At 37.7% G+C, this 15,917-nt stretch overlaps 1 protein-coding gene across 1 annotated transcript; it reads left to right on the plus strand.

The window, feature by feature from the left end:
- Positions 1 to 479: 479 nt before the first annotated feature.
- Positions 480 to 13,023, plus strand: LOC106088565 (uncharacterized). The gene is made up of 3 exons (XM_059367157.1): positions 480 to 1,288; positions 1,397 to 2,830; positions 12,988 to 13,023. The coding sequence occupies exons 2-3, from the start codon at positions 1,589 to 1,591 to the stop codon at positions 13,021 to 13,023; spliced, it is 1,278 nt and encodes a 425-aa protein (XP_059223140.1). The 5' UTR covers positions 480 to 1,288; positions 1,397 to 1,588.
- The last annotated feature ends 2,894 nt before the right edge of the window (positions 13,024 to 15,917 follow it).

Genomic DNA, 15,917 nt, shown 5'->3' on the forward strand with positions numbered 1-15,917 from the left:
GTGTCCTTGTTCCCAAGTATTCCAATAAATTTAGCACTCCAGACAATTGAGAATAAATGGGACGAGATTGAAAAATATACCAATATTCCAAGGGAAATTTTCAAGGAAATTCTAACATTCTGCATTAAGGACAGCAGATATTTTAAATACGATGACAAGTTGTATGAACAGCTTAGAGGAATGCCAATGGGATCACCCGCTTCACCCATTATTGCTGACATCGTAATGGAGGAACTTCTCAATAACACATTTGACAAAATAAGAAAACCTAAGATATTGACAAAATATGTAGACGACATTTTCGCGATTTTGAAGAAATCAGACGTGGCAGAGACGCTGAAGACTCTGAACTCCTTCAACAACTACATCCAATTTACGAAGGAAGAAGAATATGATGGCAAACTACCTTATTTGGACTCGGTAGTTTATAGACATGGCAACCAGCTAAAAATAGATTGGTATCAAAAATCGACGGCTTCCGGAAGATTAATCAATTTTTACTCTAAACACCACAAGAGAGTAATAACAAACACAGCAACGAATTTTATAAGAAGAGTATTTAGCATTAGTGATCCAGACTTTCATCCTGACAATGAGAGGAAAATAAAGGCAATTCTTAGAGCCAACGACTTCCCTAATTGGACAATTAATTCACTATTAGGCAAGGCCAAGGAACGTCTTGGAAAAATCATAGACGGAGAGCAGCCTACAAAAGGAAAAATTTATAAATCGCTAACATACATACAAGGATTCTCCGAAAGATTTGGCAAATCAAATCTATACGACAAGGACAAATACCATCTCGCATTAAAAACAGGCAAAACTGTGAATGAATTATTCAGCAAGACAAAATGTAAAATTAAAAATGAGGAAAAATCAAACGTGGTATATAAAATTAGATGTAACGGCGACAAGTCCAATATATGCCCGATGGCATATATTGGCACTACCATGACGAAATTGAAAACTAGGTTATCTGCACATAAATCTGACCAAAAAGCCAATAATAGACCAATCGAGCAGAAAACTGCACTAGCAGCCCACTGTGCATTGACTGGTCATAAGCCAAACCTCAACGATGTGGACATCTTAGCTCAAGAGAATAATTACAGACGAAGATTCACTCTCGAGATGTTGCATATCATCGACTTACCGCCTGACGAGAGAATGAATTTCAAGAAAGATATAGAAAGCTGCGCGAAGGTATACCGCCACACAGTCAACAAGCACAGCAGAAGAGAACATTTAGTTGCCAACAGACAATAGTTCGTGTAACAACTCATTAAATGTAATAGGAATTAAAGTTTCTTAAAAATTATTGTTTTTCTGTTTTTATTGTGTGATTCGTTTTTACTAAAATTTGTGTTTTTCTGTTTTTTTATTTAAATACAACTAGCCTTGAAAATGGTAGACGGAGTCTACCGAAATATTGGAGAAAAATAAAAGAAAAAAACCTTAAATATTTGTGTTTTAATGGACCTATAGCCGATACAATACAACAAAATTACAAGAATTTTAAACCAGGTCAACAATACCCTAACAGAGTATACATCAACGGGAGGCACGCCGTAATATAAAAACAAATAAGATGACAATATACAAAAACATCAAACAAAAGTACAATGAGCACACATACAGAACGGCCCAGCAATATTCGAAACACCAAAAACAAATAGCCAAGCTCAAAACATCTGTAACATTTTTAATAAAATGTAAGAGAACAGGCATCATACCAAACTTCATAATCAATGCAACCAAACACACTAACAACATCTTCCAAACACACAAAACCAAGAAAATCCCGCCAAATATTGAGAAAACATTACACAGGTACATTCACAACTTTCACACGAAAGTATTAAAACTTCTAATACAATACAAACACAAGCAAATCCACTCTTTTAAAGAGAAAGTAGAGAATACAAAGACTAAGCTAGGAGAACTACTGACTCAAGATGATTTCCTACAATACCTCGACAGTGAGCTTACTCTCTACAAGGGCAATGTTAGCAAGAGCAAGACAACACACATAAAGAAACTACAGGCACTCACACAACGACAAGACAAGGCCCTCAACATTAGACGCAACGACGTGTGGTTTGTGAATAAAACAGAGCGAGAGATACCAACGAACGTACAATGGATTCTCTCTTTAGGTCCGAAACACGCTCTCCCACACACCAACAAGAACTTTCCACTCTTGCAAGTCATTGCAGAGGGAGAGGAGTGTGTACAAACTATAGAGAATAGAGAGGAACAGGAGATGGGAAGAACCAAGCTTACAACATTGATAGACGATCACTTACGAAAGTCAAAGATGAGCATGAGAGACAAATATGTGGTGGACACAGTGTCTCAAACGAGAAAATATTTAAAGGAGAATGAGGATTTATTAATTTTAACGGCAGACAAGGGAGGAAAGACAGTGGCTTTGTACAAAGATGACTACGAGCAAAAAATGAAGGCAATAATACACGATATGTGTATGTATAGGCGCTTAAAGATTGACCCAACATCTAGGCTACAGACAAGGAACAACAAATTGGTGGATAAACTTCACAACTTGAATCTTATCAGCATCCAGGAGAAGAATAAATTGACCAGCAAGACCGCATTGGCCCCTCGAATATATGGACTCCCAAAGATCCATAAAGAAGGTACACCGTTGAGACCAATATGTTCATCAATAAACGCGCCGTCCTATCATCTATGTAGGTACATAGTGAATATTTTGAAAAATATCACCAAGGATTCCAAATATAATGTGAAAGACGCAGTGGACTTTAAAGCTAAGATAAAGAACATGACCATAGAAAATGACGAAGTTTTAGTATCTTTTGACGTGGTGTCCTTGTTCCCAAGTATTCCAATAAATTTAGCACTCCAGACAATTGAGAATAAATGGGACGAGATTGAAAAATATACCAATATTCCAAGGGAAATTTTCAAGGAAATTCTAACATTCTGCATTAAGGACAGCAGATATTTTAAATACGATGACAAGTTGTATGAACAGCTTAGAGGAATGCCAATGGGATCACCCGCTTCACCCATTATTGCTGACATCGTAATGGAGGAACTTCTCAATAACACATTTGACAAAATAAGAAAACCTAAGATATTGACAAAATATGTAGACGACATTTTCGCGATTTTGAAGAAATCAGACGTGGCAGAGACGCTGAAGACTCTGAACTCCTTCAACAACTACATCCAATTTACGAAGGAAGAAGAATATGATGGCAAACTACCTTATTTGGACTCGGTAGTTTATAGACATGGCAACCAGCTAAAAATAGATTGGTATCAAAAATCGACGGCTTCCGGAAGATTAATCAATTTTTACTCTAAACACCACAAGAGAGTAATAACAAACACAGCAACGAATTTTATAAGAAGAGTATTTAGCATTAGTGATCCAGACTTTCATCCTGACAATGAGAGGAAAATAAAGGCAATTCTTAGAGCCAACGACTTCCCTAATTGGACAATTAATTCACTATTAGGCAAGGCCAAGGAACGTCTTGGAAAAATCATAGACGGAGAGCAGCCTACAAAAGGAAAAATTTATAAATCGCTAACATACATACAAGGATTCTCCGAAAGATTTGGCAAATCAAATCTATACGACAAGGACAAATACCATCTCGCATTAAAAACAGGCAAAACTGTGAATGAATTATTCAGCAAGACAAAATGTAAAATTAAAAATGAGGAAAAATCAAACGTGGTATATAAAATTAGATGTAACGGCGACAAGTCCAATATATGCCCGATGGCATATATTGGCACTACCATGACGAAATTGAAAACTAGGTTATCTGCACATAAATCTGACCAAAAAGCCAATAATAGACCAATCGAGCAGAAAACTGCACTAGCAGCCCACTGTGCATTGACTGGTCATAAGCCAAACCTCAACGATGTGGACATCTTAGCTCAAGAGAATAATTACAGACGAAGATTCACTCTCGAGATGTTGCATATCATCGACTTACCGCCTGACGAGAGAATGAATTTCAAGAAAGATATAGAAAGCTGCGCGAAGGTATACCGCCACACAGTCAACAAGCACAGCAGAAGAGAACATTTAGTTGCCAACAGACAATAGTTCGTGTAACAACTCATTAAATGTAATAGGAATTAAAGTTTCTTAAAAATTATTGTTTTTCTGTTTTTATTGTGTGATTCGTTTTTACTAAAATTTGTGTTTTTCTGTTTTTTTATTTAAATACAACTAGCCTTGAAAATGGTAGACGGAGTCTACCGAAATATTGGAGAAAAATAAAAGAAAAAAACCTTAAATATTTGTGTTTTAATGGACCTATAGCCGATACAATACAACAAAATTACAAGAATTTTAAACCAGGTCAACAATACCCTAACAGAGTACAAAAATGTTTTGTTTAGAGCAAAAAAAGCTTTGTTATCCAAAAATATGATTCGTTTGATTGGTTAATCGCTTCTCACAATTTTGTGCTTTGCTTATAGCACAAGGAAAAAAACTGAATGTAGTTGGATTTATTCTAAAATGAATTGCAACTCGACTACTCAATCAATCAATACAAAAACCTGTCTACAATCGATTCTTTACCTAAATCGCCTTAAACGGCCATAATCAGTTGCTTCTATCTAGACTTGAAATGGAATTTATAATGGTATATTCGAGGGATTTGTTTCAGTCTTTAATGCATAATTCAATTATTGCGCCCTGTTTTTCATTCTCCTTTATATTTTTTGTTAATTAATACGAAAATCTACATCATAGTTGATGTTATCTACGAAACCAAATCGCGTGGTAAATAACTATCCACAAAATATCGATAGAATTAATTTCATACTACTAAAGTGAAGCATTTATTGCCCGGTAATTACAATCCATGGTAGTAATTCTTTTGTCAACATAATATTCACATATTCATATACATATGTTTATACGTATGTATGTATCAATATGACAAAGTGTTTTATGTTGCTGTTGATATGATTTCAAAGATTAACGAATGCGCGTGGAATGAATTGTAAATCCAAATTAATGGCCATAAAATAATGACAAACAAAAATCGCATGTTTGATGTGGCTGAATATATTTGCCATGGTTGAAATATTGACGTTCGATGATGACTGAGTAACCAAAACGTTTTTTTTTCTTCGTCTTCTCAGAGCTATCATGCATATATCTAAATACCATTAAAATTTATTTATGTACGGACTTCCGCATATACCGGTATTTTGAAATGTTGACGTTTCAGATTCGCAAAGACGTTGTTGGATGATTGTTAACCAAAATCGCATCCAAAATCTTGTTTTCATTGTTAGTCACAAAATTTCATTCAGTTAAACAAATTATACCGGCGAAAGATCAATACCAAAATCTAAGATTTTTTGTTTTGTTTATTGAATGCTCCGAAGAGTCTGCAAAATTCTATCCACTTCCGTATTTTGCTTAATTTCCTAAAACTCGCCATGCTTTTGGCTAATCATCATTTTCAGAGTGGATGAGTTAGCCTAATGTTACCGTATCAGCGGCAACAAAATCTATGACCATTTGGAGCTTGACTTAAGGCTTTTAACCATGGTCTGACTCCAAGTGTGAAGTGCTAACTCATCAAAGACAACTTTATGTTTAATCAAATAGGAAGCCATTTTCAAAACTTTATTTTAGAACCCTAAACAAGGGTCACATATGTAAATTATTTTCTTGCAATATTAACTTTTTCATTAATTTTTCAATAACAAATATCTCTAATTTTCAAACATTTCCTGGTTCACTAGTATACATGCTACGAATGAACCTCAAGTTCAAGTTCAATTATAATGAGTACGAGTGTAAAATAGATTGGTTTGAATTTCAGTTTCTATTCGTCCAACAATTATAGCAATAAGCTAATGTGCGAAAACAAATTAATAACATGTCCATAATTACCTTTCGTATGTAAATCAAGTGTTCTCCCTTACGAGGCGTACATGTTACCTAAAATAAAGTGTATCAAATAAAAATTAATACGTGACCAAATACAAAAGTACACACTAGTGTACTGAAATAATTGTATGCACACCGCCGAAGGACGTAGCATATTTATACTTTTGGTCGCCGTAACGCCTACAGACATGTTTATAAAAACCACGCTACGGTCTTTAGAAATTAAGACATTCCGCTGAAACACAGATAATTTTTTAACATCCGCAGGTTAGTGGGTTGGCTTTATAGGACTATATCTTGATATAGCCCATTTGAGCCGATTTCCCAATTTACGGCACATTTATTACCTTATTTAGGCTCTTAAGTTCCATACTCAGTTTGGTCTAGCTTCGATGAAATTAGGATGCAACTGTCACATAGATTTATCTCCCGATTGAAGGTCTTTGGCTCATACAAGGCACATTTTTTTCAAATTTGGAACAGTGAGTTTTGTACATACTCATCGTTTTTATACCCTCCACCATAAGATGGGGGGTATACTAATTTCGTCATTCTGTTTGTAACTACTCGAAATATTCGTCTGAGACCCCATAAAGTATATATATTCTTGATCGTCGTGCAATTTTATGTCGATCTAGCCATGTCCGTCCGTCCGTCTGTCTGTCGAAAGCACGCTAACTTCCGAAGGAGTAAAGCTAGCCGCTTGAAATTTTGCAAAAATACTTCTTATTAGTGTAGGTCGGTTGGTATTGTAAATGGGCCATATCGGTCCATGTTTTGATATAGCTGCCATATAAACCGATCTTGGGTCTTGACTTCTTGAGCCTCTAGAGTGCGCAATTCTTATCCGATTGGAATGAAATTTTGCACGACGTGTTTTGCTATGATATCCAAGAACTGTGCCAAGTATAGTTCAAATCGGTCCATAACCTATATAGCTGCCATGTAAACCGATCTTGGGTCTTGACTTCTTGAGCCTCTAGAGGGCGCAATTCTTATCCGATTGGAATGGAATTTCGCACGTAGTGTTTTGTTATGATATCCAACAACTGTGCCAACTATGGTTGAAATCGGTCTATAACCTATATAGCTGCCATATAAACCGATCTTGGGTCTTGACTTCTTGAGCCTCTAGAGGGCGCAATTCCTTTCCGATTGGAATGGAATTTCGCACGACGTGTTTTGTTATGATACCCAACAACTGTGCCAAGTATGGTTGAAATCGGTCCATAACCTGATATAGCTGTCATATAAACAGATCTGGGGATCTTGACTTCTTGAGCTTCTAGAGGGCGCAATTCCTATCCGATTTGACTGAAATTTTGCATGACGTATTTTATTTTTACTTTCAACAACTGTGTCAAATAAGGTTCAAATCGGTTCATAACCTGATATAGCTGCCATATAAACCGATCTGGGATCTTGACTTCTTGACCCCTAGAGGTCGCAATTATTATCCGATATGCCTGAAATTTTGTACGATGGATCCTCTCATGACCATCAACAAACGTGTTTATTATGGTCTGAATCGGTCTATAGCCCGATACAGATCCCATATAAATCGTTTTCTCTATTTTACTTCGTGAGCCCCAATGGGCGCAATTCTTATACGAATTGGCTGAAATTTTACACAGGTCTCCAACATATAATTTAATTGTGGTCCGAACCGGACCATATCTTGACATCTTTTTTTAATAGCAGAGCAACTCCTTTCTTATGCGATCCATGGTGGAGGGTATATAAGATTCGGCCCGGCCGAACTTATCACGCTTTTACTTGTTTCTAATTACTTTGACACCGACTTTAACGTTTTACATCCGTACCTACATTTTTGAAGCTCTGGACATATTTGGATTCCTCCGAAGTGAGTGAGTGTAATGAGCGGGCTGATGAAATCGCTTTGCGCTCCCGGAGTCTGGCCGACATATCAACACCTCCCTGCAATTTCCTCCTAATATAAATCCATGCCATCTTCAATTAACAAGGATTAATGGCACAACGCATCAGTTTTTCTGAGGAATTTTTCAAGTTTTTTGCCTGTTAGGGCGAGATCATTAAATTTTAAAATTTTCGTTTGTTTCTCTTTCGAGACGAGCTCAATGATCGGAGATTCAAATGGAAAAGGAAAGCCAAAGATAGCAACACACACCAACCACTATGCGACGCGTTTCGTCTTTGGTTAGAAGACTTTTCAACCATATTAGGTGTGATGGCTTCAAGGGTCGTGCGTTGGTATGTTGTAAAGGGTGATTTTTTTGAGGTTAGGATTTTCATGCATTAGTATTTGACAGATCACGTGGGATTTCAGACATGGTGTCAAAGAGAAAGATGCTCAGTATGCTTTGACATTTCATCATGAATAGACTTACTAACGAGCAACGCTTGCAAATCATTGAATTTTATTACCAAAATCAGTGTTCGGTTCGAAATGTGTTCATTCACCGTTACGTTGCGTCCAACAGCATCTTTGAAAAAATACGGTCCAATGATTCCACCAGCGTACAAACCACACCAAACAGTGCATTTTTCGGGATGCATGGGCAGTTCTTGAACGGCTTCTGGTTGCTCTTCACTCCAAATGCGGCAATTTTGCTTATTTACGTAGCCATTCAACCAGAAATGAGCCTCATCGCTGAACAAAATTTGTCAAAATTTGAACACATTTCGAACCGAACACTGATTTTGGTAATAAAATTCAATGATTTGCAAGCGTTGCTCGTTAGTAAGTCTATTCATGATGAAATGTCAAAGCATACTGAGCATCTTTCTCTTTGACACCATGTCTGAAATCCCACGTGATCTGTCAAATACTAATGCATGAAAATCCTAACCTCAAAAAAATCACCCTTTATTTGAATCGAATTAATTGCGGAAACGTATCTATGATACAATTACCACATTAACCAAGCTCGACAACCCTGCTTATTAGCTGTACTTTTTCCAATGCATTTATTTACAGCTAATAAGCAGGCCGACCGATTGGAAGTCATAAGAGAACACCACATGCAAAATAGGACAAAAATTGCGGCTTCCAGGGGCTCACGAAGTCAAACCGGGAGATCTAGCCCACTTACAATCGCCAACAACCTACATCAATACTTAGTAACTGTGCAAAATTTCAAGCGGCTAGCTCTACGCGTTCGATCGCTGTCGTGATTTCGGCAGGCGGACGGACGGACATGGTTTGATCGACTCAGAACGACGATATACAGGGTGGCTGATGAAAGCCGCTACCAAAAAAAAATGTAATAACTTTTTTTCTATTTAATAATAATAATTTAATAATTAATTTAATTAATTAATTAATTAATTTAATTAATAATAATTTAATAATTAATTTAATAATTTAATTTAACATGAATAAAAGAAAAATGTATTCCATACACCGAAAAAAAAATGTAGCAATATTCATCATTGTAGCAATATTCATCAGCCACCCTGTATATATACTTTATTGGGTCTTAGACAAATATTTCGAGGTTATAAACGGAATGGTTATATTAATATACCCCCATCATATGGTGGTGGGTATACAAATTTTTGCCGTCATATAAGGTCATGTTTTGGGGGAAATTGGCTTGTCGAAAGTAGGAAATTTTATAGTTAAAAAATCAAACAACCATTTTTCTCAAATTCTTAGTACAATAGTAAGATTGCAAAAAACCCTTTTAAAGTCTTGTTACATTTGATAGTTTCTATATTAAAAAAAAAACAATTTTATGGCGATCAGCCTATTTCTTTTGACAGCTTGTGCGATTTTATGCCAAATTCATTAAAATGCACTTTCTTCGCAAAACGATCATAAAATATCAATGAAATGATTTTTTTTGTAGTAAAAACACAGTGGCTTAGAGTATAAACGTTTTTGATTATGTTTTAATTTTTTTTGTTTAAAAAAAATTTTTGTTTAAAAAATTAACACAAATGAATACTTAGGAATGCTTTAAATAATGATAAATAAAATTTCATCAAAATCGGACAAGGGAATTGAGGGTCAGGCGTTAATGGGCTATATAAACACATGCACACAGAAGTCTGCATGGAGAGATTAGGCATCGTTAAATGTATTCCGAGGAAAGAAGAAAGTGCATGGTTGGCAGGAAATCCTTATTAGCGATCCTGGACAAAGCCACACTGGCAGAGCGATTAACATGTCCACACATAAGCGCCTAGGTTCGAATCGTGGCCTCTCTTTAATGTTGGCGTTATTTGTGAAGTATTATACCATGCAAATGACATAGTAGTCATGTTAGAACTTCTTAATGCAATGCTTGTGGGTATATTTGCATCTTATATATAAAAATCAATTTGTGTTTGTTTGTTAGTTTGTTTGTTTGTATGTTTGTGTGTTCCTCAAATACGGCTGAACCGAACTTCTTGAAATTTTCACAGATGGTGAATAATGATCCCGTGGTGAAAATAGGGTACTATATTTTTTGATATCTGAAGGGGGGGCGGACCCTCCCCCTAACTCTAATTTTAAGAAACGCCAGATCTCGGAGATGGGTATTGCGATTTCAGCCAAATTTTGTGTGCTCTCATATAGTACCCTAAAAATAAAAATTTGGTATCCAAATTTCGGATGGGGTATCTAGGGGGGCCGCCCCACCCTAAAACCTACCAAACATATATTTAGACCAATCACGACAATATGGGACTCAAATGAAAGGTATTTAGGATTAGAAAACGTATCTGATATCTAATTGTCGAACCAACTGCTAGGGGACCACCCCAACCCCCAAAACACCCCTAAATCGGACATATTTACCGACCATGGCAATATGGAACTCAAATGAAAGGTATTTGTGAGTAGAATAGGAATCTCATATCCAAATGTGGGACCACGTGGGCCGCCTCTCCCCAAAAACCTCCCCCAAAGGGGACACATTTACGACCATAGCCACATGGGGCTCAAATGAAAGGTCTTTGGGAGTAAAGCACAAATCTGATATCAATATTCGGAAAAGTGTCTATGGGGCCATCCCACCCCCACAACACCACCCAAACCCAAAAACACCCCTAAATTGTCGAACCAACTGCTAGGGGACCACCCCAACCCCCAAAACTCCCCTAAATCGGACATATTTACCGACCATGGCAATATGGGACTCAAATGAAAGGTATTTGCGAGTAGAATACGAATCTGATATCCAAATGTGGGACCACGTTTCTGGGGGTCCACCCCCTTCCAAAAACGCCCCCCAAACAGGACTTATATACTGACCATGGGAATATGGGGCTTAAATAAAAGGTATTTGAGTGTAGAACGAACATAGTGACAAATTTACGAGCTATATGAGGCTCAAATGAAAGGTCTTTGGGAGGAAAGCAGGAATCTGATATCAATATTTGGGAAAAGTGTCTATGGGGCCACCCCACCCCCACAACACCACCAAAATAGTAAGTATTTCCAGACTTTTGCAATATGAGGCTCAAATAAGAGGGTTTTAGAGTGGAACACGAATCCGATATATATCAAGGCCAACTCACTGAGTGGCCGCCCATCCCCCAAGCTGGTCAAGTTTGCCGACTATGGAAATATGGGGCCCAATTAAAGGTATTTGGGAGTAGACCACGTATCTGTCAACATTAGGGACCAACTGTCTAGGGGACGTCCCACCATCATAACAACCCCCGAATAGGACGTATTTGCTCACCAAGACAATTTTGGTCTTAAAGAGAGTGGAATTAAATATTTATAGTTTTTAGGGCCAATACCCCAAACCGGACTTATTTGCTGACTTTTGGAATAAGAAGTTTAAAAGAGATTAGAAAACGAATTTGATATCCAATTTTGAGGCCAGTAGCTGGGGTTCAAATAAATGATATAGATATATGAGAATAGAGCACGTTGCTGATATATTTACCGGGCTTAGTGTTTGGTGGACCACCCCAATCCCCAAAACACCCCTAAATCGGCCATATTTACCGACCATGTCAGTGTGGAGATTAAACGAAAGGTATTGGGGGTAGAGCAAGAATTGATACCCACTTTCGGGACCAATTTTCTGGGGGTCAACCCCTTACCCAAAATACCTCACAAGCAGCAATTTTTTAGTGACCATCGCAAAATGGGGCTCAAATAAAGGTATTTGGGAGTAGAATACGAATTTGATATCCAAATTTAGGACCATGTATTTGGGGCATCACCCCTTCACCAAAACACCCCCAAAGGGAAAAATTTTTTCGATTATGCCGATCATGCTCAAATGAAAGGTATTTAAGATGTAAAAACGAATTTGATAACCTATTTTGGGCCATGTGTTTGGGGGACGCCTCATCGTGTAAACTCCCCGAAACCAATGGCAATATGGGGTTTAAATAAATAGTTTTTGAAAGAAGATCATGATGCTGATATTTTTTCAGGGCCAAAGGCCTGGTGGACCACCTCACCTCCAAAAACACCGCTAAATCAGATATCATTAGAGTAGCGGGCTGAAATGAAGTATTTTAAGACTGGAGTACACCTTACATCCAAACTAAAATTCGAATACCAATAAACATCATATGGGATTCGGACAAAGGCACTTATATTGTTAAACAATTAGTCAAGCGATATACTATATCTTAGCATTGTATTTCACTAAAAGCTTTTTAATTGTCGAAAATAAATATTCCAAGGAAACTTTTGTTCCATATAAAGTAAAAGAAGGCGCAGCGGAGCGGGCCCTGCTAGTTACTTATAAATATAGGTAAAAAAATATTCCACCCCACCTAAGTGAGCTAGGCCTTGAAAGAGAAAAAGAGACAAATCATGAGCTTAATCATTAAGTAAAATATCGTTTTACTTATAAACACAAGAAATATAGTTTAGCGGAAGTAAAAAATTTGTTTAATGAAAAAATGTATGAAATTCGCTATGTTTATCGGATTAAACCCCTTGTAATATAAAAACAAATATCATTTTTTCCAATTACTTTGGCACCGACTCCAATTTTTTGAAAGAGCTATTCTTTTAATTAAACACACGAAAAAAAAAACTTGATCACCTCTTGACATGCCATATCACTCTATTAATAATTTATTTTGTTTTTTTTTTTCTTTCTTTTGATTTCTTATTACAGATACCTTCAATAATTGGATTTTTGAATCTGGATTGATTGGAGCACCAAATCGATGTTATTCACTATTTATGTATTATCATTAAAATAAGTTAAGTTTAGCTATATACACATATAAGAAATAATGTATTTACCTGTTTCGTTGTGACCAGGAATAACTCATGTACCTCAAATTTGTTAAGTTCACACTTATGACGATTGAAAATGTTCAATTTAACGTTTCTCATTAAATGTGTACTTTGCTCATTGTGACTGTAACGAATAACAACAACAAAACGTAACAATAAAATCGCATTATCATTAAGTCTGTGAGAAAATAAAATTGTATTTTAACAATGAAAAATAAAATTTAGTCAAAACAAAGATATTGAGCATAACAGCGCTTTATATTTGTTCACAAAATATCATGAGTAAGTAATAAAAATATAACAAACATATGGATTTCAAACGCCTTTTGATTTTATGATTGCATATTAATTATACGCTACCCCAGTCTAAATAGAGTAACCATCGAGTGGAGCAGGCGTGTTTTCATTTCGCTTCTCAAAGAAAAATATCCGTATCTTGAAAAAGGTACTTCCTATTACGAAAAAAAAAACATTGTAAAAGCCAAATGGACACCAAAGACCCAACAGTAGCGGTGGTGGCATCAGACCCTAGCATGCTGTCCCTCCCTTATAGGATGCCTTGTCACCTCCCGCAATGGCTACTCCAGACCGTGCCCTGCGTCAAAGAACCTAATACGAATACATCCGACAGTGCGGTGTCTGGAAAGTCAATGCAGACTAATAAGCAGGGAACAGGCGATGAGATCATCACCCACTCCCAAGAAGCAGCGATAGGAAAGTCAATGCAGCCTAATAAGCAGGGAGCAGGCGATGAGATCATCACCCACTCCACGATTATTTACTGTAGAACCAATGATTGAGGTTATCCAGACAAACCTCCACCGGAGCGAGGCAGATACACACTCTCTGATGGAGAAAATCAGCCTGGGCAAGATTCATATTGCCTTAACCATATCAACTACCAATTATTCTATGCTAACACTGGTACTCGGCCGAGGACCTGCGTTATTTGTCATAGAAATTCAAATTATATATTTTCCCCAAAGTTGTCAACGTCGGATGCAACAGTGATGAGACAGGGAGACGGTGGATCATACCTGGCATCACTTTATCTGCTTTTCGATACTCCGCCAGCTGCAACGGCTAGTAAGGTAGGCAAAGAAGACAGGAGATGAGGTACTAATAGGGTGCGATGCGAACTCTCACCACATTTCGTGGGGTAGTACCAACATTAATAGGCGGGCCAAGCCCTACCTTTGTTTATAGAATTAGGGAGGAGACAATATGTTTGGAAAATTTAATCGATGAGGTTCAGGATTGGAGGGTCTCCATGAAGCACTCCTTCTCGGACCATCGGTACATTAGTTTTAGAATAGCACGGCCTGCGCCAAAATTCGGAGGACTACTCAGAAGAAGACTTGGTCAAGATTGTCCAAGCATAAAAGACATTGACGACAATGTCAAATGTCCTCTTCAAGAAAAAAATCAGCTCAAGAAAAACTCTGGATAACAGGGGAGATTCGTAATATTGGGAGTCCGCAGACTTTTTAACTGAGCACGTCGTAAAAAAAGCGGAAGTATATTGGGATGTGCATTACACATGGAATACAAGGAATACAATAAGATTACCAGAGCGGCAAAACGTGTGAAGGTTTTCTGCTACCAGGTCGAAAGCGTCAATGATGCCGCCAAGATGAAAAAATTTCTCTCAAAAACCCATGTCCAAACTGAAACGTCAGTAGACGGCATGGGAGTAAGAGCAGACACAATGAAGGACATGTTGAGGCTTTTGATAAAAATGCATTTCCACATGATATGACGGGACTCATGGAGATATCGGAATCTGGAAAAACTGAGATTAATCGAAGGCTTACCATTACAGAAATTATGGTAAGGAAGCCTTGAGAAACCTCATAACTTTCAAGTCACCCGGACCTGATGGAATATTTCCGTCGTTGCTACAGAAAGAGCCAGACTATCTGGGGCCCCATCTGGATATACTACGAAAGCCTGGCAGGAGGCAAGGGTGGTATTTATACCCAAGTCCGGCAAGGCAATTGCGACATCAAATCCCTACAGGCCTATAAGCCTCAATAGTAGGACATCCGAATAACTGCCTAATTGCAAACAGCATGCCTATGTCAAGCGAAGGTTGTGCATACGTACTCTCTGGCGGTATGCATTGACATCAAGGGGGCTTTTAACAATGTTCGAACCGACACACTGATGCAATACCTGGACCAGTATCGGGTGGACCCAGACCATAGAGGCTGGATAAACCATATGCTAAGGAACAGGTGGATAAATTGTGGAGAAAGTGTCACAAGGCACGCCACAGGAGGGCATTTTATCGCCACTCCTATGAGTGACCACTGACTGAGAAGGGGTTTAAACCTATTATAATGCTATAATACTTCTAACGGGTAAGGATCCAAACCTGCTATGCAAAAGGACTGAAAGGGTCTTGCATATGGCCTAGAGGTCTCAATGTTAACCCAGAAAAACTGAAATTTGCCTGTTCACGAGGAAAACAAAGGTTTTGACGCACGTTTGAACACGTTTCCTCAATAGAACGATTTCGATATCTGACAAGGTCAAATACTTAGTTATGATCTTGGACAGGAAACTTAATTGGAAATGTTATAATCAGAAGCGTACCGAGAAGGCTCACAGATGTTGGGCACTATGTAGACGGGCCGTAGGCTCCAAATGGGGCCTGAATCCGAAGACAGTCCTGTGGCTCTATATGAGCGTGATGAGACCAGTACTTAGTTACGCGTCAGTAGTTTGGTGGATGGCGATTGAGAAAAAGTGCAACTTTAGAATAATACAATAGGTTCAGAGAACATGTTGCTTTGGTATAGG

Source organism: Stomoxys calcitrans, chromosome 4 (genome assembly GCF_963082655.1).
Source record: "Stomoxys calcitrans chromosome 4, idStoCalc2.1, whole genome shotgun sequence".
Classification (NCBI taxonomy): Eukaryota; Metazoa; Arthropoda; class Insecta; order Diptera; family Muscidae; genus Stomoxys; species Stomoxys calcitrans.